This window comes from Vanacampus margaritifer, chromosome 1 (assembly GCF_051991255.1).
Source record: "Vanacampus margaritifer isolate UIUO_Vmar chromosome 1, RoL_Vmar_1.0, whole genome shotgun sequence".
NCBI lineage: Eukaryota > Metazoa > Chordata > Actinopteri > Syngnathiformes > Syngnathidae > Vanacampus > Vanacampus margaritifer.
The window spans coordinates 57,248,632-57,271,550 of record NC_135432.1 but is presented as its reverse complement, the minus strand read 5'-3'; the positions used below and the strand labels follow the sequence as shown (position 1 = coordinate 57,271,550).

At 38.7% G+C, this 22,919-nt stretch overlaps 1 protein-coding gene across 6 annotated transcripts in view; it reads right to left on the bottom strand.

Annotated features, from left to right (window-relative positions):
• The window catches only part of ttll5 (tubulin tyrosine ligase-like family, member 5), a 52,690-nt gene that overhangs the window by 29,328 nt on the left and 443 nt on the right, over positions 1-22,919 (bottom strand). For 2 of the 6 annotated variants that reach the window (XM_077556595.1, XM_077556613.1), the window contains exons 1-21: positions 22,454-22,565; positions 21,991-22,109; positions 21,215-21,321; positions 20,917-20,999; positions 20,127-20,233; positions 19,282-19,412; positions 19,041-19,123; positions 17,575-17,644; positions 17,387-17,471; positions 16,000-16,101; positions 15,521-15,612; positions 15,323-15,430; positions 7,218-7,299; positions 6,960-7,021; positions 4,410-4,501; positions 3,373-3,465; positions 3,192-3,283; positions 2,699-2,761; positions 1,909-2,136; positions 1,520-1,816; positions 192-309 (exon numbers count right to left, since the gene is read on the bottom strand). In XM_077556595.1, the coding sequence (XP_077412721.1) occupies positions 192-309; positions 1,520-1,816; positions 1,909-2,136; positions 2,699-2,761; positions 3,192-3,283; positions 3,373-3,465; positions 4,410-4,501; positions 6,960-7,021; positions 7,218-7,299; positions 15,323-15,430; positions 15,521-15,612; positions 16,000-16,101; positions 17,387-17,471; positions 17,575-17,644; positions 19,041-19,123; positions 19,282-19,412; positions 20,127-20,233; positions 20,917-20,999; positions 21,215-21,321; positions 21,991-22,049 (2,154 nt within the window). In that variant the 5' untranslated portion in view covers positions 22,050-22,109; positions 22,454-22,565. Of the gene's footprint in view, positions 1-191; positions 310-1,519; positions 1,817-1,908; positions 2,137-2,698; positions 2,762-3,191; positions 3,284-3,372; positions 3,466-4,409; positions 4,502-6,959; positions 7,022-7,217; positions 7,300-15,322; positions 15,431-15,520; positions 15,613-15,999; positions 16,102-17,386; positions 17,472-17,574; positions 17,645-19,040; positions 19,124-19,281; positions 19,413-20,126; positions 20,234-20,916; positions 21,000-21,214; positions 21,322-21,990; positions 22,110-22,453; positions 22,566-22,919 lie in introns of those variants that run through there. The other 4 variants (XM_077556632.1, XM_077556643.1, XM_077556622.1 and 1 more) reach the window with 3 other exon arrangements.

Sequence of the window (22,919 nt, the reverse complement as noted above, 5' to 3'; positions counted from 1 at the left end):
TCTCAAGAGGCCCCATTTTCCTCCATGTCTTCAATTCAACCACAGCCAGGGTACAGATGAGTAATAATAAGGGGAAATCTGGCATATAATGTTGATACATCAATAGAAAACAATGTTCCATCCAGGGTAATGTATGACCCTCCTGTTAATTTAGAGAGACTCCACTACTGAGATGTTTGGAATAGTTGTACCATTTGGTCATTGTCCTTGTCTGCCCAAGGTGGAATGCCTTTGACACTGCTCTCTGCCAAAAGTCTTTGTTGAACCCGCTGTAGGTAAGAGGAAAAGGTCATCCGGGCCTGCACTTTACTGGAGAGGACACAAAAGATGGAAAGGAATTGCATTTTAGTATTAAACGGTAATTGAGTTTTCGGCATGATTTTGTCAGTCAGGCAAAATCTGAGCTATCAAATGTAATATTGTGTAATAAAAAAAAAAAACTGAATTGGACCGCTAATGGTGCCATTACCAACATGTTCCCATAGGGGGGAAAAAATGTAAACAGCTAAGTTTGGTGAATGTTGATTTGGATAATTAGTGATGTGGGTTAGGGCATGTGGACAAACTAGGACCTGTCCTGATTCATAGGGTGAAAATTTGTGTTTTTTAAATATTTATTTATTATTTCCCACCAAAACAAAACAAAACAAAAATTATTTAAAAAAAATTGGCCTATTTTTGTCAATTTTCAAAAAAGACTTTACAACAGTCACATCTTATGACTGCAATTCATATCTTCATTATTGCAAAAAGCTATTTTATTCATTAATTATTTTTCATTTAATCAGCAGATTAATCGGTTATTGGATTTCTTTTTCTGCATAAGCGGAAATAGTCATCGGCCTCTAAAAACACTTAACAGTGAAGCTCTAGGACAAACAACCATTAACACTCAAGCCTAAGTGCTAACAGAATTGTTGAAACTTTGAAATAAAAATGATAGAATATGTAAATACATTACAAACAACAAAACATTTTATTGAATTATCTTTGAATGTCCATCTCTAAACCTCAAATTTGAGAGCAAGGAAGAGTGGATACTTAACATTACTAGTATCACCAATTCTACTTTTTTCCTGTGGTGCAACAAAAACAGCTAGGGTTGGGTGACAATAGCCGGTCTTATTTCGAGGTATTGGTACGATCAGGAACTCAAAATTTGAAAAATAGAAAATTGCCTTAATTTCATGCATTTTGAAGGAATAATGCTGTATTGGATATTTTGGTCTTTCTTTGAAATTATGTCATTTTTGGTGAGGAAATTTCATCTATGAAACGTACTAGAAGTGTATTAGTATCGGTGACTTTTTGGGTCAAAAAAAAAAGTGGTATCAAACATCCCTAAAATAGTCCCATCAAAACCGAAGCCTGCAAGTCAATATAGTTCCAATTTATGCTCCTCTACTTTGGTGGGAGCAAATGTGTCCTTCACATCAATTAGCAAGGAGGTCAGCGTGAGAAAATAAAGCGAGGGAGCATGACAAAGGAGCGTGAGCAGCCACCCGGAACACACACTGACCTGATGTCCCACCCCTGATGGAGGAAGTGAAGCAGGCTGACACGGGGCCTACTGTTGAGTATTGCTGCCTGCGAGCTGGACACAGCGTCGCTGTGAGAACTCTGCGCTGGTGAAGCTACTTGTTTTCTTTGCTCTGCTACCAAAACCTTGTGTGGGACATGTTTCACCGTCCCTCTTTCCTCCCGTATGCAGTACTCCCCCTCCAGGCTACTAATCTCCATCATGGAGGCCTTGGATTCCTTCCCTGAGGTATGCAGCATTGCAAGGGGAAGACATATATCAGTTGCATCACCAAACCTTTGGCGAAAATACACACACAGTACACTCAAAATAGGCTTTTTGTTTTTGCTGCAATGACATCAACTCATTCAGAGCCATATTTGGCTAACCTTAGTGTGACACATGGGAGTTTTTTATTGGAACCAAAAGTGCACTCCAGCCTGCCGTTTGCCGAGCTGAAGTAGCATACATCAGGCCTACCCCATTTTTTCTTTCCAGCGGCAGAGCGATGACTCAGGTGGTGCCGTCTCCTCTTACGGGCCTCCAGAGACGGCAGCTTCCTCTCGTACTGGACGGCGTGGTAGCCATCAAGTGTGTCCATCTGCAGCTGCGCATTCCTTAGAGACAGAAGAAGACATGTCAACACAACCGTGGTGACAACAACAATACCGATGATTTATATGGAAATTAGCATTTCCAAAAAGACGTTGCAGAGCAAACTCTGAGAAAGATTAGTAGGTTTGAGCAGTTTTTCCAGATGTTGACATGACTGACAGCGATGGTCCAAAGGAGAAAGGAGAAATGTTAAATAATAACAGTCAACGAGGCATTAAAGCATTGAACGACCTCTAAAGGGAAACTCTTCAATGTGATATGCGTAAAAATGTTGAGACAACGCCAATAAGTTAACGCCGTACCTACAATAAATGTCATTGACTGAAACAATACTTGTGCATTTATTAATAGATGTTGTTTTACAGCCTCTCTCTCCCTCTTCTCAAAATGATGCCACATAGACAGTGGGCACACTGGAAAAGTTGAGCGTATATCCTCTTCTCAGCTGTTCCTCTCACCTACCCAAGTGAAAGACAAAACAAACTCCATGCTGGAATCCAACTGCTTCCATAAACTGAAGGAGAGATCCAGCCCCCTGATCCTGACCACAATGGAAATGCTTACCTTCCATGGAAAAGTCTGTTTGCCAACATTGCGTTCAATGATGTCTTGGACTCCAGATATCCACTGAGAAATGGGAGATAATAAGCAAAATCAGAATGATCATAAAAGGAAAATGAGCTTCAATTGTGTTATTAGCGGCTAAGAGGATGGTGCTGCTGGGATGACAGTAGATGTTTTAAAAGATGCCGCAAAATACATGCAGTGAAATAGCCATGTATCTAATCAAGCAACAAATCCTCATATGGCAATACGAATTGTTCGCCTAAAAATGGATTTCCTCTTCTAATAAAGGCTTTGAAGGCATTTTAACATAAAGCAGTGGCTTGAGTGGAAAAAAATATACATTTTTAAATATATTGCATGGTCTACTTTAAGGGAGTAATTTGAGCCTACTCATCTGAGGAAAGCATAATGAGTAACATAATGGACAGATGGGGATCTTGGAATTATAAATAATCTTTTTTTTTTTTTTTCCCATCTTGGCTCAGTTTACCCATAGAGCTCCCATGTGTCTTCAGTGGGGAATATTCGAATGAAGCCTCCTCTTCTCTCATACTCCTCCCTCGTCCTCCTCAAGACTTTGATCTACCACAGTGAAACGAAACGAAACACATGTTTTAAGACGCGCAGGTCTTCCGATAAAGCGTAACACACAGCGCATAACAGGACTGTACCTGCTCAGCAGTCAAACTCAGAATGTGGTCCCCTTCTGGCAATGCTTTCAACTCCACTGGTTCACCGTTAGTAGCTGCCGGAGGCTTCTGCCACTACAGAACCAACAATTAAAATATGAAACATGCTGTATTGTAAATTAACATGAATACATGCTATAAAAAATAAATTTAAAAAATCAGTTTTTCCCATTTTTGTTGCCATTTCTTAACATGTACTACCAAAGAGTGATTGACAGCTTTGGCAAGCAGTTTGGAGTGGAGATCAGGACAGCGGAACAGCGCCCCAAAGGATCGCATTCAGAGAATGTCATCTAAATAGCAACAGGATTACTTTTAATTCATCTGACGTGACTGTGGGGGATGCAAAGGCAGCCAAGAAGTGAAAAGGCCTAAGCGCTCAATAAAAGGCTCAACTGTTGCCCCAGTCAAAGTAAAGGAATACGACAGGTTCTCTCAAGGCGGTCAGAGTTCTTCAACAGCCTCTGGGACAAGTCTGATTTACTGTCGGGCTTTTGGGTTTGTCACAGTGAGTCTATAAAGAAAAGTGCAGAGCTTTTTAGCCAAGTGGCGCATTGCTGTATTTCAAACACAGACTTATGCTGGCCACTTTGCTAATGTAATGAGAAATCTCCTAAAATACTGCATTAGAAAGCCATGCAGGCCATTTGCCTGTCACAGTGAATAACAGTAAAAGAAACGTAATCAAATCAGGAAAAGGGCAAAACCAATTTCTTACCGGTAATGCAGGAAACATCAGGGAATTGCAAAGGGATAGAAGTATAAGGGAATTAGTATGGATGGGGCAGGAAAAGAAAATGTGAAGTGGCTGGGAAGCAACAGGTGGACAAAGTCAGCTATGGGAGGACATCAGCAACACTTGACGTGACCTTCACATCTCATCACGGCACCATGAAACAGTTATTGTGTGTCTAAGCACTCATGAGAATACACTGCATGCAATGCTTGACATGTCTGGTGAAAGTGGGAGTATGACTCAGTGCACTCCTGCGCCGCTTGGTTGAAATGTGGCTCGGTACCTGTGATCTTTGGGCGGCCAGCTTGAGGCTGGGATCCAGGATGACTCGCTCAGAGCGCTGCTTCCTCGTCAGGGGGTCCTGACACACCAAGCCTTTAGTGACAGAAAGGGCTGTTACATAACAATGACATTGTATCTCAACTATTCAATTTCACTGCTAGGACACAATCAAAACATCACTTGCTATTTATAAACCAACAGTAAATCTTCACAGAAACTGGAAAGAGATGTTTCTGCTACTACTGTATGTTGATAATAGTATGTGCAGCAGGGTAACTGAAGGGAACATGTTTTTCAATGTGTCATTACTACAATAAATTGCAATTGTACATCCACTACTGTAGGTGGCAGTAGTGCTCTCATTGTCAGGGAGTGCGCATTAGCTCCTCTGCAGAGGTGTACTGACAGCAATTTTAGAGACAAATTATTCTATTTATAGTCATGACGGAGAGTTTAATCACATATTGTCGCTGTCCTGTGATTTTTTTTTTATTTTTTTTTTTTTACGTTTTTTGGGACGTCTGCATTCAGTTTCATCAAAAAACAATAAGTAAATGTAAAATAATGACAAAAATTGACATAAGTGTTTTTCACAAGACCGCGACGATATGCTAGCAGGACAGTATTACCATTATGAGCTTTGCTTGAAAAGGCACATTTCTGTATATTGTCTAAGAATTCATAATTGTTGATGCCACGGCATGTTGAAGATCAAGTTAATTGTGAAAAAAATGACATGTAAAAAGTTCTCATATACAACATTTAATATTAGGTAAGTGTCAGGAAATGTTACTCATTTGTGCTCTAGTCAGTAGCTACTCTGTAAACAAATACAGTGGACATTATAACAAGCAATATGCTCTTGGCGATATGTCAAACTCATTTGAAAAATGTAACATCTGGTCCATGTATTTTCATGGGGCTATTCTTTAAAAAAAATTTTTTAAAAAAGCTTTATTGTTAACTACTATAAAACGGGTTGACTTTGCAGATGCAGGGGGAAAGGTGACAACAGTAGTGAACTTTTAGAACTTTAGAGAGTCCAATAAAATGATGTACATAAGACATATATTGGTGCCATCGTGCTGCCAGCTACAAAAAAAGGCAGAACATAAATGCTAATGGCATGTCGTTACCATTTACAGATTTGAAAGGCAGCCCGAGTATGTATTATCCGTCGAAATTGATTGGGATTATTTGGTACATAATAGATGTGCTATGTTTTACAAGCCACTACTGATTTTCACTTGGCTGGGTGAAATGTCACATTCCAAAGACACAAGCAAATATGATTCCATCCCTTCATTAATGACCCGATTTCATTGCTAGAAGGCACGGCACAGTTGACTCATACCTCTGTATAGGAATGCACAAGCACAAAAGGCATATTTCCCCTTCAATTTGATTAGGAAAGAATCACAGATGTATTAAACAGATCAGTTTGATTGACACCTATTAATAGGTAGTCTCTCTATACACTGCTTTGGTTATAATCTACAGCATTCTCTAAAATGATGATGCGCTTTTAGATTTTTTGTGTGTGTGTGTAATGATGGGGAAAAAACAAACACGCACTATCAATTATTAGGGGCGGAGACCTCTTGTTCGAACACATTTAAACCTTGTTTATGCCGCTTCAGGCTACTATTTGTTATGTCTACATGCTTAAGATTCATTACGTTTTATTTGTAGGCTGATCCATCTTGTCAGGACGCACAATAGGGAGACGGTCTGTGCACATACACCGCAAACCCAATGCGATTATAAGCAGTTAACAATTTTGGTTATCGGATGGTCAGAAATGCGTCAGGGCATGTCAAATATTGCAGTGGTATTTCATTTAAAAGAAAACTTGCACGCCGTAAACAGCAAACACTCGACCACAAGCAACACACCATGACTTCATCGCGGTGTGGATCAACATCAATTTGACGGATTGGCACATTTTACAGCCAATTCATCCAAGTGTCTCCACTGACACTGGCGCCTCAGTGAAGCTAATATTTGTGGTTTTGAGCGAAAAAGTCTTGACAACTATTGATTGATTTCCATGAAATCGCAGCTTGTCTTACCGAGAGTGACTTATCATCAAGTGATTATCTTTATTTGTGATCTCTTGACGTGTTTGTTCGCGAGATTTTGCTTTAAGGCCACAAAATTGACAACATACCCATCAACGCAGCTGTACTTTGTGTTGTGTGCTGTTTAGCAAATAGAAATAAACTACCACAATAAACTAAAGTATGTTCTTGAGCAAAAGATGTTGTATTACACGCTGTACAAATTGGATGTGATCAATCACCAACAATCACCACAGTCACAACTGTGATGTTTCTACTAATTAGATCCCTAAATAACATAATTTCTCCAATCTAGTTCTCACGCAAGTGTACTATAATAAGATATTATTAAGCTTCATTACATTCCAGCTCAAGCAAGGGTCAAGTGTTGTAGTCGTCCAATATAATGTATCCCCCAATTGCATGATGTGCTATGAAAGTTCAAAAAATAATAAATTAGTTCAAATAATAAGTTAAAATTGCGCACTAACCAACAAGTGAGAGCATGTCTGCAATCATGCTGGCCTTTATCTTCAAATCCAAGGGGGCATCACTGCAAATCAGTAGAAGTTACGCAATCAAATTAAGATTAAATACAATATCAAAGAAACAGACCTTCTATAGGCAAATTTTGGAGAAATAAAATTACAGCTGCATGACTAGCAAATACAATAACCAGATAGTTTCGCTAAAAATAATTCAAATACCGCTAAAACATCCAAATTCAAAATTTGGAAAGTGTCACTCACCAAGCCAAGGATGGAGAAAGGTTCACCTCCAACAACCAGGGTTTGAGCTTGGAGTCGATTAGCACATCAAATCCATAAAGTTCTACAAAGACAAAGGCAAAAAGAATCAAAAGCTTTTCACCACACACTTGGAAAACCGGCAAAATAAAGGCCCGTTCGTTTGCTGCAAATAAAAGCTGAGGCGTATCAAAGTCCCATTATGTGGCATTTGGCAACATGGCCGATGTCTCTCTGCTATGGATTACATGCATGTTATATACTCAGTCACTCAAAAGAATACACTCATCCAGCACTGCTACTGAGGGCTTTGGCTCTATTACATGAACTAAGTGCATACACATTTCATCGCTCGTTAAATGCTTATGTAAGGCAGGGGATCAAAAACAAACTGTGGTCGTGAAGTTTTGTAGATACAGTCAAAAATGTCCTCATGGCTGGGAACAGTATGTCCGTCTACATATTGTCAAAACTCATTAACAAGAAGAGCGGCGCTCAGAGGAGCTTCAACCTCATCATTAAATTTACTATCTTGTCCATTTGGGAAGAGCCCATTTTCCATCTTGTTTCCCACACTGATACACAGTGCAGTGTCACCGTCCCCCCTTTGAATGTATGCCTTAAACATGTGTGTACTGCTCTGGGGAGTGTCACAGTGGACCCAACAGCATGAGTGCAGGGAAAGCACACTATTTTATAAGGTTAGGGCAAAGCCCGGCTGAAATGCAAGAGAAAGTGGGGGAGAAAATGTGAGCCTTTAATGGAACTTCAAAAGAACAGACTGTGTTGAGAACAGACTTGGGGAGATGGAGATTTCAAAGCCGCCGTAACGTGTGCCGTTTGTTCAAGCATCTCAGGTCAGTGCCGGTGTTAAACACACCAGAAGCTATGGGGCAGGGAGTGATGACTTACACTTTTTAATAGTAGTCTGAGCGGGTTTAGTTGCTTTGATTAGCCTGTTGGATGTTTAAAAAGCCTCGTCAATATACAGATGGAGAACATCTCTAAAAAGGTCACTGAACCACTTGAGGACTACAAAGTATGTGAATCGAAATACAGTGACCTCTGTAGTAGAAAATAAATCAGATTTGCAACATTTCAAGCCTTAAACACTCATTGAAGACCAATTTCTTGAACTTTTAATATGAATATTTTAACTAAATTATTACTTAAGTACAGTTTTCTATTTTACTCTTATAATTAAAGGGGAAGTCAACCTTGAACTTTTTTTTGACAATAATATGTTATACGTGACCTCACTCGTCTGAACACGACATTCTGATTAATATTATATTTGTGAAATATGAGTTATGAAGCAAAATCCAGACATTTTTATCCATCTCAGGGGGCAGGGCTGCCCGGTTGGGGCGGTGTCTTTTGCGGACGATGTGGTGCTATTCAATCATTATTTTCCTCCAATTTACCCCCAGAGACCAGCCCACAATTTAAAGGGGGCAACCCAACACGCCATTCACAATTGTGATGGATCTGGGAAAAATAGGTTCATCCATTTACAATATAGAGAGCAAACTGAACCAATAAACATTAGTGGTAGCGCTACGTGGTACCCAAGGACGGTCGGGAATTGTCAAAATGGCAGGTCTGTCAGGGGGCAGCCATTTTGCCACTTGCTGTCGACTGAAGATGACATCGCAGTTGCTCAGTGTTTGGGCAACGTCTAATCACAGCTCACCTGTTTTCTGAAGCTGAGCTGTGACTGGTTGTTTCCTGAGACCTGCGCAACTGTGATGTCATTTTCACTTGACATAGAGTGGCAAAATGGCCGCCCCCTGAGAGAAGCTGAGCTATGATTGTTACCTGAGCAACTGTGATGTCATTTTCAGTCGACAGCAAGTGGCAAAATGTGCCAAAAAGTGTCCGCCTTCTGATATTGATAAAAACTGCTGGATTTTGCTGCTCAACTCATATTCCACTAACACAATATTAACCAAAATACCGTATTTAGACTCGTGGGGCTGCATAGAGCATATTATTTTTCCAGAAATTTGGGGGTGGGGGTGACTTCCCCTCTAAGCACTTAATATTCTTCAAACTGTGCATTAATTACTACAATGGCTCACAATAATACAGATATACTTTTTAGGGAAAAAAATATGTGCTCACTTTTGATAAATACTTTGGCCCACTACATCACTGTATTTAAATTTTGATCATTATGGCGATACTGTACTAATCTTTTGACGTGGTAGTTGGAGTGAAAAGTGTGAGAACCAGAATTATAATAGATTGTTTGGCTGATTTCTGGTCTCTTGAAAATTGATGCTAAATGGAGCGCACTATTTGGCTGTTTATTCAGTCTGAAGTTGATCTACTTCTGCACAGACCACAACTTCTCCGGGCATCATTATTCTGCTTAATGTAACGCTGGCATCAAAGCAAGAGCTCGGAGAGCTATTCTCCCCTCAAGCAGTAGATTTATTGCTCATTTTCCCCACCGTCCATCAAGGAGATTTAGTCCAATGTCCGTTCCTACTTAAATTGCTCCACTACTTTACTCACTATGTGTCATCTAAAATCGAACATTTTTCCAACATAATTCATTGTATTAAACTGGTTGGATATTGAAAACGTGGTACAGCCACGAGGCTGAAATTGTTATATTCATGATGGAACAAAACAAACTTTGCCATCTTCCTCAAGCCAAAATCTGCAAAATAAGTTGCCTATTTTTTCTTTAACATCTGTGGATGGACAAGACCCCCACGACTGAGTACAAGTAAGATTTTTTTTTTCCCCCACTTTGCAGGCTTATCCCCCCTTTTTTTCTCATCAAAACGCACATAGAGATTAAAAAGAGTGTGTGGCACCATGTATTAGTCTTACGGAGCAGAATATTGGTTAACTGTTTTGAGAGTCTGGAGAGCCTCATTGGTGGTGGAACCACAACAAGAAGGGGAAAATGGGGAGGTGTTACACTACACCACCTCACAGCCGCCGACACGCCGACTCCATGTGCCACGCATTTTCCCCCCCCAATTAGGAGCAGACACCGCGCCTGCCTGCCCCACCAGCCCGCTGAGCCACTCACAGCCAGACACGTCCATTCTGCCGCTGTTAAACGGGCCTGAGACAAGGAGAGGAGAGGCGGCGAACATCCGAAACAGGCCCGTTAAAGAGGGAGGGAAAGAGAAAAGGGATGATGAAGAGTTTTTTATTATTATTATTGGATAGGCACTGCTGGAAACTTTACCACAAGAGACAAAACAACCCCTGAAAAAAAAAAAATTAATAAAAAACTCCCCACCCCTGGCTGTGCAGTCACAATAACACAGAGCATCTTCTTCACTGAAGTAGTCTTGCATCACTATGTGACAAATGGCACTAGAATTGACAAAAGCCCAAGTGGAGCCCTGTGGACTCTCTCTCCTATGGCATAACCCCGACTTTCAACTTAACAACCAACCGTTTCATTTAGCTGTGTGGGAGCAGAAAGGAATTACACATCTCCACCATCTCTTCTCAGATAATATGTTTATATCATATACATCCTTGCTCCAAAAATACAATATAAAAAACGGAAATTTTTTACATTATCTACAAGTTAAAAAGCCCTTACTATCGCTAAAAAAACAATTCTTGTTAACTGGAAAAATAAACAAACTCTGAATATCGACCAATGGTCTAACCTCCTCATAAATCACATTTTAATGGAAAAAATATCTGCCTCAAATAAAAACCAAATATCAAAATTTATAGAAACATGGTCTACGTATATAGAATTTTTTAACCTAATTATGGTTACTTAATTCTGTCTGTTAGCGAGAGCCACTACATCGTGATAACTTACATTGATGTTTCTGCATTTGGCAATTTATTATTATATTATATTATTAGTATGGGATTTTTTTTAATGGGCTTTAGGTGAACTGATGAATACACACATAATATATATATGTGTGTATATGTATATATATATTTAAAAAAATAAAAATAAAAACAATTATTAAATTTTTTTAATTTATTTGTTTTTTTTAAAAAAAGGAGAGCAGTGATGATGTCAAATCAAATGAACAATACTGAGATCTCCTGGAAAAAAAAAAAACTATGTGACAAATGACTACTGCTTTCTCATGAAAGCACCGTCAACGTTCAAATTAACAGCCTTATTATGATAGCTGGGCCTGATCTTGATCAGCAGTAGTGTCATCACAGCAGCAAAAACGTGGGAGTGTCTGAAAACCAGGAGACAGGGGATCCGACCACACTCGGCACTTAATGAGGGGGACGCTCAAGGAACACAGGACCAGTAAGTGGAATGTTTTGTGTGTAACAAAATAGGTCTTTGGCTTGGCTAATCAGATCTTAGTCAAAACATCTCGTAATCAGCATCCCTCAGCAAAAAGCTTGTCCATTAATCACACTGCAGCGGTGAGGAGCGTCATGGGTGGCATTTTCCACTCACCACTGACACACACACCCCACACGCATGCAATTCTTAGCGATGTCAAACGAAAAACCTGTTGTTTTTATTTCGGCCCACATGAAACACTGTGGAGCTATAAAAAGATTTTGTTACAAAATTCCCTTTTAGATAGAGAGTACCAAATGAATTGGGGGAAGAAATCCCTTTTCAAAACAGTGCAATGCATTGAAGCGAGTGAGCAATACGTAGTAAAAAAATATATATAATATAATATAATATATATATATATTAGAATGCTCTTTATAGTCTTGCATGGGTCCATTCCAGACAAGACAAAAAAAAAAATAACAATAAGTGCTTTTATAAGCACCTTCGCTGGCTGCCTGCACACATTTGTATGTCTGCATTTGCTGCCACACGCTCTAATGCTTCACCTGCTTAAAAGCATATTGCAGCTGTCAGCTCAAAGATAAATGCTAATGGAGGATGCCAAGAGAGAAAGTAAAGACAGATTTAAAAAAAAAAAAAAAAAAAAAAAAACCATCTAGAATAGAATTTCTCAAATGCAAGGGCCAACCAGTGTTTCTCAGTCTGGAGCAAAAAAAAAAAAGGTTTGGGTGAACACTTGCACCGGTATCCATGGCTCTCAATCTATTCAGTACTTTTTCTGTCTGTCAAAAAGCTAAGAATCTGTGATATATCAAACTCGCATTGAAACCGATTTGATTTAATGACAACCTCACTCGGTGATCATTCATGGGCTTGGGGTTAGCACTTGTTGTGATCCAGCGGTCGCAAGCTCAAATCTTGCTTCGGCATAAATTTCTTGTCTTATTTCAGTTGTGGCCAAAATACGGACCGGGGCCATGTGCGGCCGGCGGCATATACTAGAAGTAACATTTGACATGCCGCCAGGGCTAGTAAAAAAAAATTATAAAAAAATGGGTGTAGTTAAAAATAAATTTAAAAAATGGGTGGAGTTAGAGTGAAAAGAGAGGGTGTCAAAAAATAGGTGCCACTACTATAGAGCTTTTCTAAACATGCAAAGATACAAATTAACTATTTATGACTAAAATAACACAATTACCTTTCAAAACAATGCCGGGAAAGAAGATCCTCTAATTTTAGAAGCAAAAATAGTTTCTTCCACTTTCTGCTCAATGTCAAGGTCCAATTTATGAAGATATCACATAAATGGTCGTCAAGTAGTTTAGTGTTTTAAAAATGTTCAGCTTACTAGAATTTGCTGTTGTCTTCTATTCTAGTAGGATAAATGACTGTTGGCCACACCAAGATCTTGAAAAATACTTAACTATTTGCCTTTTTAAATTAACGAGAGAATATAAGCAATATATCATTGCTTACTTGGTTGATTTTAGTGTGTTTAATAAATTAAAGTCAATGAATTTTAAAGTTAGTGGCCCTTGCGTCCTTCCGTTTTAACAAAAGAGTTTGGACACCCGTGCCTTATTTCATTGTTGCACCATTATCATTTATTATCACCTTGATCCCTACTTGTCAGTGTGGCCCCTCAATTATCACAACATGATCTCATTGAGGTAGTCCCAATGAGGGTGGTCCCGTCAAACTTTCAATGTCTTTTTTTTAGGAAACATAATCCTGTATACAAGACTGCTTTAATTGACTTGCTTGAGGCAATCTGAATCCAACAGAATGACACTAAACTCTTAAGTAAGGGATAAGTGGTGTCTTCACAACAAATTCCTTGTTTTAGTACATATGCTGTATGTCCATACATGTCTGCAGAGCAATTACTGTGTTGCTGTTTGAATGCTGAACAAGTCAAGCACTCTACAGTACACTAATGTTAAAAAGTTTGATTACCAGTATATATTATCCTCGCCTTTTTTCAATGTGTTCAAACTGAGTCAAAGAACGAGATTTGCATCTCAGTTACTACTTTGTTCAGTCCAAACACTTCTCGGCTCTAAAATTGGGGAGAGTTCTTAAAAGCAAAATCAACGACTGCGAGAAAAAGCTAACTTTCCTGTTGCATGGGCTGGTGTGTGTCATGGATGCGAAGCCACGCTGATGCTCAGCAAACTATTTTCAAGTTATTACCAGCATGGCCATCCTTCACATCCTGGCTTCTTAACATACACTGGCGTGAAGATGACATCTTGGTGCAGGCGTGATTTTGTACATGTAAAAAGTCAATGTTGGCACAAAAACCCACAAACAGGCTGAAGCGGTGATTACAGTAATTTCTGGACTATAAGGCGCGCTAGCTAAATTTGGGGAATACTCGAGTTTGTTACACATACAAAGCGCACCAGACTGTAAGCCGCAGGTGTTTGAATGTTTCCGCACCAGGTTCCAAGTGATTACAGTAATTTCTGGACTATAAGGCGCACCTGACTATAAGCCGTGATAGCTAAATTTGGGGAATACTCGATTTTGTTACACATATAAAGCGCACCAGACTGTAAGCCGCAGGTGTTTGAATGTTTCCGCACCAGGTTCCAACTACTTTATTTTCCATAATGAGGGCGCAAATTGTCGTTCTGTCTCTCCTACTGTATTTGGGCTCACTTTGCTTGTTTTGCTTTGCTCTTCCTTTATAGTGCGCCCCCTAGTGATCTGATGAATAAGCCGCACCTTTGTATTAGCCGCAGGGTCGAATGCAAGTGAAAAAAGTAGCGGTTTATAGTCCAAAAATTACTGTATTATGTCTATTGAAGTCAACTCTGTAAAGTCCCTTATTTTTTTTTAAGAAGTAGTCAGCAGTGAGGGGAGGAGAGGTACTATTATAAACATATGAACAGAAAGAGACTCTGCTAATCACAGCCAGTCATCCTTGCTCACACACACACACAAAAAATGAAGTGAACGGGCACCAGCTAATCACAGGCTCCGCATGCAGCAAAGACTTCAATCTCAGGCCTGCTCTGTGACCAAACATCACTGAATCAATAAATGCCTTTACAAATAGTGTGGGGAGTGTTTAAGTGTCTGAGAAATCTTGTGTGAAAAGAAAGCTATCATAACGGCAGGGAGCACAATATTACTTTAGGAGTTGTTTTTCAAACAGACCTATAGAGTTTCTACTATTTTGTCAAAATAAGCTTCTTGCTAAGTTTTGTCAACGCCTGCGGAAGACGACACCAGTTAAAATAGAGCGGTCAAATCAACTGTGGTTGTGATTTTGGGGCTATACGAAGCGGAAAATAAAAAGGGAGACAGCAGTGACATGCAGGAACATAATCCAGGGTTTAACAGTGATTATATTCCCCAAACGTGGCCTTATTTAACAAATTTGTTGACGTTGTTAGCTCCAAGAATGATGCGTGGCAAATACAAATCACAAAACTTTAAGAACACAGGTGTATTTTTGACATTATCAGCTAATTTAGCATTTTTGTCAGTTCGCAGCATTAGGAAAGCAATTACAACATTGCTTTGATTGAGCAGAAAAGTCGAGCCAATACGATTCTTTTTTTTTCTACTTCGCAGTATGAGCATGACCTAAGTTAATAAAAGAGCGAAGTTATTTTGTACAGTTTTTTTCATTGTTCCAAGTTATAAAAAAAGGGTCATGCATAATATGTGACTGGCAGTAAAAAAAAATCATTATTTTACATACGTATCTGTATTTCTACTTAGGCACAAAGTGTGAGTACTTTTTTCCACCTCTGCCAAGTCAAACATCAGTTTTGCATTTGCTATTTCTGTCACTTGCAGTTTGAAACAAGGATTTGAATACCAAAGCAGTTGGTCTCATGGGGAACGAATGTCTTGCAGGCCGTGGAGATCTGCAGCTGCGCACTGAGCACGGCTTTGATGATCACATCCTCTACCTGTCTCATCAACCCTGGGAGAAGAAGAAAAAAAAAAAAGAAGAAGGGACACATTAGAGGGCATAGTTACTTACAGAATGGAGACAATAAAAGATGGGACTCACGTGTGGTGTCCTTTCCATCCTCCTTCAAGTAGCGCAACACTGCACTCATACTCCACTTGTTCCCATAGTCCTCAACCTCAGGGTCATCACAACTGTAAGTGGAAGAGATGCACTCACAATGAATGAATGAAGGGTTCTATTAAATGCACCGATGAATGATAGCCTACAGTGGTCAAAAGTATTGGGACACATGGTTCGATAGCGATAACTGGAAATACAAAAAAAAACAAAAATGGAGTATTTGCATCTACAACAGCATGCATACCAAACTCACCCAAGATCGCTTTACAAGTGAGATAATTTGCTACAGATTTTAGCCAGAAACATGAATTAGACACACATGATTTGCTTAAACAGAAAATGACGTGGATAGCCAGATCTGAATTTGACACCTGTGATCCAAACTCAGCCCTGATTGATTCATGAAATAATTAAGAGGCACCTTCCTACTTATGACCACATAGTGAAGTTCAGATTACCTGACGTAAAAGCTGCTCTTTTTGTTCACGCTGTAGTTGGTGAGATGCATGAAGTTGTTCTTAATATTCTTTGCAGTCCTGTCATACTTGACGGTGGCAAATCTGAGTGTAGATTAAAAATCATCATCATCACATTTTTCTAAATGACTTTGTATAGAGATTAGTTTTCTGGAAGGGTTTCAGAGGCACAGATGCCACATGTGCAACAATGAGAATTCCTTGGCACACACCATGTACCTGAATTCCAACACAACCCAAAGGAATGTCAAGAGATAAAAGTGGGACCAGGAATTTAAGCCCCATTTATCGCTTACAGTTGTTAATCGAGCTAAAAACTACCTTCTGGTTTGCTGCACTTACATATGTGAAAATGACATTGGTTCTTCTACAAAATATTTTTACCTGTACATGATTAACAACACAACTATACTTGGTGATTGCCTCTGCTCAGAAAAAAAACAAAATTATAGCCCCTATTAGCCACATTCACTTCATGATGCAAATACAGTAGTCCATTGTGTGATTATATCTTTGTACATACTGTTGAACAACAGAGAACTTTGTTACAAAGTCCAAAACCCACTTCTCACCTCAGACCAGATTTGGGCTGGCATGTTTCGCCTGCTCTCTGCTGGTCATCAAGGGTATAACAGTCAGGGTTGCTAATACTGTTTAATTGTATACCAAGATCAAATTATGACATTTATGTATTCATTTTAGGGGGTGTCAAAATTAGTGCGTTAATTTAAAGTTCCTTTAACGCCACTTATTTTTTTAATGCACAATTAATGACAGCCCCTTGCTTGAAAAGCCTGTATTGGGGGAATTCCACTCGCAACACAGCAGATACATCCACATCCAAATTTAGTAGTAAGAAATTTAATAATAATCCATACATTTGTGGAGACTTGGGGCCAAGTTGCATTTTGCAATTTTAAAAATGTGCAGAATTTCACAAGTTACATCATGTTAAAGATTAGATAGCTCTTAATATAAAAGGAAAAATGCACTGAACTATCGTCTTAATACAATTATGCCATCTAGTGGCAGAAAAATGACCAACTCAAATCAATATAAAAATTTTTTGTGACTTTTTTTTTACAGTACACCTTTTTAATTTCAACTCAATTTTTATGAATTATTGTATCAAATTACTAAAATATGCAGCCATGTTTCTATTAGTTTAAAAAAAAATTCACTTTTATGTTAACAAGAGTATGAAAACCTAGAAAAAAAATATTTTATTGTATATTTAGAACAGATATAAAATTTGCGATTAATCGTGAATTAACTATTGAAGTCATGTGATTAATTACGATAATAATTTTTTTTTTTTTTAATGGGCTTCTTTTTTAGTTAACCCAACATAAATCCAGATTACACTCACCTAGCGAGGCCTTCCTCATACACATAGATGAGGAGTGGATCATATGATGTGACCAACACGTACAAGCGCACGTCAAACTTGAAATCTGTGGAACAAAATGGAAAATGAAGGCAAATCATAAGGATTCTCTACAAACCTAATAAAATGTGCCGGTGGCAGACAAATTGAAAAGATTAGAAACAACTCACCATCTATCAGTAGAGGGTTATGAATATAGCGGGACACCAAAATGTTCTCATCCACAGAGATCTGATTTGGCTGTAGGGGGTGAAAGTCATGACCAAAAAAAACTCAATAATACGATATTTTACAAAACTTGGGCAATATTTTTCTCATCACACTTACAAAATATTAAAAGGTGCAATCTGGAGATAACCAACATTTTATTTATTTTTTTTACTCCAATAATGTACATTTGTCAAGTACAGTTCAGTTATATTTAACTTTTAAGAATAACACATTTGCTTTTCATCTACCCGTTTTCATTTAGATCAAATTTTTGCTTAACTTTAATGTGCAATACATTTCAATTGAATCATTTTGTATGAGTATATTTGTTTTTTTATTGACTATGTCTAAGTGCAGTGCATTAACATAATATTAAATCTTCTTCTTTTTTTCAGAATAAAACCTACGCTACTGCATTAGCTGACCAAATTGACTTTAAAGACTCGGCCGGAAAGTGTTTAACCACAAATCTGGCTCCATTTCAGAGCAAACACACACCAAAAAGTGTACATACAGTATATCTTCCTTTTCTCCAAACATCACTCTGACATTCTTTTCATAAATATGCCACAAAAGAAGAAGAATTGTGCAAATGTTTTCAGACAGTGAGAGGCCTGTGGAGCCGCTCCAAAAAGCAAAAGACCTTGAAGTGTGTGATTTACTCCACCAAATTAATTCATGTTTCAAACACAAGTTGATAGCTCCTTCAAATAGAGCGCATGCCGTCACACATAACATCTGTTCAGCCAACTGTTAAGTACTGTAAAACTCACACAGGATCCGTCCTCTCTTGTCAATTAACTGCAAAATGTTAATTACTAGTCTCGCTTACACTATTCTCACACCGGTGAAGAATGATGACTTACAGATTGAAAATCCATCCATCCATTTTCTAAAGCACTTCTCCAGCTGAGGGTTGCGAGGTGCTGGAGCCTATCCCAGCTTTCTTTGTGAGAAATGCAGACTACAACCTGCACTGGTTGCCAGTCAATCTCAGTGCACTTCTTATAGAGACAGATGACCATTCACATTCACACCATCCCCGAGTGGGAATTGAATCTACGCTGCCTGTGAGGAATCATCATCACATGAAAACGCAACAAAAGGAACATAGTGTACTGTAAAAGTCATTTTTGGATACGTTTAAAAAGGAATAAGAAAACGATTACATGTATTAATTTCAGCTCAAATGTAAGCTTCATATTTGGATGTGAAACACAAATATTAAGAGCCATCATTCTCAAATTCCCACACTGTGAATGTTTTTTTTAAAAGAGCCAAAAAAACGACAGACGAGATTGAATGTTTTCCCTGTCACTGCTTGGGGAAAAAAAACTTGGGACTTCAGAATTGTGTCTATTTTGGAGGACTTTGTTAAATTCAGTGCCATCACAACAGTAAGAATCCAAATGGAAGCGTTACTCACATTGCTGACTAAGTAGATACCTCGTCCTCTTGAAGATGCTACTGGTTTAATAATCCACGGGCCCTTGTCCTTAGCATAATAATCTGAGATGCAAACAGGAATTAGAAGACAATACAGAATTGGAAGCATAATAAATAAAGCTGTATTGATTTGACTTGAGTTTGGCACAATTGCAATAAACGTACATCACAATGCATGTATTGGACACAAATGTGCTCCACTTAGACAAGCAGGTACTTACTGCAGAATTCCTGGTATTCCGATGGAAGCACAAAGGTCTGTGGAACTATGTGGAAGTTTTTGAAGCCAAAGGCCTCCTGCATTCGTTGGATGTTTTTATAAAGCCGATCTTTGCGGGTCAGTTCATAAGATCTGCAAATGGACATGATAGATAAATATGGCTATTTCGGGAGCGTGAGAAACTCCTGAGGGAGCTTGTGGTGGGGGTTTCAGTTATGATATGGATAAAAATGGTAAAAGTCTACATTGAAAAGTATAATGCATAGCCGGAAAATTATGTGCAGTATAAAACGGAACCTCCAAGGTTGGCGTTTAACCAAAATTTGTGAAAACCAGACTCAAAAAAATCCAACTAAATTTGGAGTTCAAACATCATCGTGAGCCATTTTAATAAAAGGAAAAGGGTGATGACTCAGCAAAATAACATATACAGTGGTTAACTTTAAATTGATGTGCCAGTTCGGGAAAAAAAAAAATTATCTGTAGAGTTAATTAAGTTTTGTTGGTTTCCTTTTGACTGTTAAATAAATAAATCACTTGCAAGGTTCCAGACAAACTTTTAGTTTTTCAGCAGCAAAAAAATATTCAAGAATAAATATATTTATATATATCAGCTAATTTACCGGTCACACGTGTGCGAGTTGATGAAAAACATTACTTTCTCCGCGTCAACTTTTAATGTCAAAATGGAGCCCTGACTTGCCATTATTTTCAAAAGAACGTTTATTTTGAAATTGGTCTCACGCAAGGTGTTGTGTTTGAGTTAGGAGGTTCCTTTGTTTTTGTGTAAAATGGTCGTTTGAACTCAATTTGAACATGTCAAGAATAGACTGAGTTTTCTCCCACCTAGGAAAGTGGTTGACCTTTTGGAAATCTTGAAGGCTTCGCAGTAGGTAAGGCTTCAGGTGGGCTCCTGTCCACATGAGGTTAAAGTTGTTGCTATTTGAGTGAACCTAAAAAAAAAAAAATAATAACAGAATTTTTTTTCATTGAGCAGGCTCGTGAGTTGAGATTGACTCAATCTGATTCGGTGCGCACCCGACTTCACACAGAAGCAAAACTAATGCTTATAAATGACAATGTTTTCATGGATGCATGTAGCTGGATAGTACGTAAGAGAATGCCTCACCCTATACTGGAGAAATACACCCTTGCTCTACTGAAATTATGACAAAATGATTGCTCACATACTCATTATCTTAATCTGTTTTGCTTGATTCCAACCATTCATTAAGACGGAGGTTTGTGTTCACATGAGTGTTCAATGTCTAGAGGAGACAGATGTTTGCAATAAAGCCTTATTAAAGTCTGGCTCTGGCCATTCACTGTGGTAGAGACACTCGTCTGCCTTTGATGATGGGGTTTCTGGGAGTCAAGAAGCATTGAAATGAAATAAAAAGAGAATTAATCGTAACTGCTTGGAAGGAGCAATGAGGGGGATTGTGTGGCCTTGTGAAACCAGATTAATGCTCTTGAGGTCATTTGGGCTCTTTCCATGCATGCGTTCCCAGGCTTTGACATCGTTATTATTTGGGTGTGTGGGGGCATCCCTGTTCTATCCTACACAAAGGAGGTTCACATAAATAGCAAAAATTGCTAATCTTTTACATTCGGCTCATTTTGTGGAGGACATTACCTCATGGAAACCATGATTGGTCAGTATCCCCCGCACCAGGCGACTCTCTGTGCGCACAATCTTGAAGGCCATGTTGAATAGCTCTAGAAAGTGAAACAGATTGTCATTTAATGGACAGCGGACAACAACAAAAAAAGGCCTCTATCAGCCAAGCTTGAAGGTATAACTTCATGTATGATGCCACATAAAACGTGTAAATCTGACGAGACTTCAATTCACTGACAGTGACACCAAGAAACCAAAGACACATTTTATTTTTCTTAATTCCTGCAGTATCTTTTAAAATGCTACCAAGTACCTCCACCACCATACATAGATCCATCCTTTGAAACAATGGCTTCAGGGGAAAATAAGAAGATTGGGATTGTCCTGCTGAGGCCACTCCAGGCAACACAAGGATGGTCTCTGGTCATGGGGAGGGAAAAAAAACAAAAACATTTATATGCCATACCAAGGAAGTCAGATTTTCTCCATATCATCACGAGGAAAAGCTGGACACAAACAAAACCCACTGTACTAACAAATGATCTTACACTATCCGAGTGCACCAGACAGCTTGCTTATCAAGCTGAAAATACGATAAGACAGCATGTTGATGTGGAAGACTTCAATCAGCCATGGCTGCTCCTGATAAGGCTGAGAGGCATGTAAATAATTGCTGCCCTAAGCTTAGGTATTTAGGTTTGATACACGATAGACCAGATATCTTCTTCACTGTTGTTTACTTTGGACAAATCATGATTAAGATCAGTGAAATATTATATGCTAGCTGTGTGACTGAAGTCAAGAGACAGAACATTTCAGACTGACAATAAGTCACTTGTTAAGTTTAATATACCCTCGCATAGTAGCCTACAACCGGAGTAAAAAGCTATTGTTAAATAAACATCACAATTAAGATACAAGTGTGGTCACCAAACAAATTAAACTCGCAAGTCAGGGTTCTGTAGCAAACTAGAGCTGATGATAATTGTGTTTCAGGGATAAAATGTGTGTCTGAGCTAAGAGGATTAAGCTTCGATGCGTTTGACGTTATACATTTGAACAAAAGGTACAAAACGACCGAGAACTCACTCATGTGCGTCATCAGAGGAGGAATCGGAGCCCTCCTTATCCCGGGCAACAGCTGGCATCTCCACAGAGAGAGAGCTCAAATCCTACAGGGATCAGGTGCCAACCATTGTAGCTCCCTCCTGAGGCAAACCAAGACAAACACAATATGGTTGAATTATTTATTTATATTTCCCATGTCTGAATCCAAAAATGGTGCGACAACAATAAGAACGAACATATAACAGATGGTTTGTAGCTCTACTTGTAAAATAGTCTGCCATTTAAACAGTGCGTGTCTTTACAAATTGTAAATCCAGATACCCGAATAAATGTAAGCTACGAGAAATTGACACAACTAAATAAAGAAAACAAAACATATTCAATTGTTATGTACGTTGTGAGCTAAGCAAAAATTACAGAAATGTAAGATAATGCATGCAGTGTGTTATAGTGGGAAAAACAGAGAAAAACATATTAAACTTGCCTTTATTTCAGGGCGGCTGCTTAAAGCTAACTAGCTTAGTTGTGCAGGAAGAGTTGCTAATCTTCCTCCTTGTTACTACAACAACTATCTAGCAACACTATACAGCGCATGCGCACTTTCAGATTTCCTGTCAATTTTTCCTCCACCAATATTTTTTGTGTGATGTAACGCAGTGTAATGAGAATTTATTATACAAACTTGAAAATAAAACAAGTATGAAACCCCATTTTATAGGATTGTAGACCAAGAACTCATAACAATATGTTCCGACGAGAGGATTCGACTGAACAATAATTAATGTCTTCGAGGATCACTATCTTGTTCTTCATATCAACTCTTTGTTTAACACAACCAACCACACGCATGTTCTTGAATGTCTTAAATACGATTGGTTAAAAAAAAAAAGTAGGCGAAACCCAAAGGCTCAATCTGACCAATCATTTCAGTGGTACGATTGGATAGAACC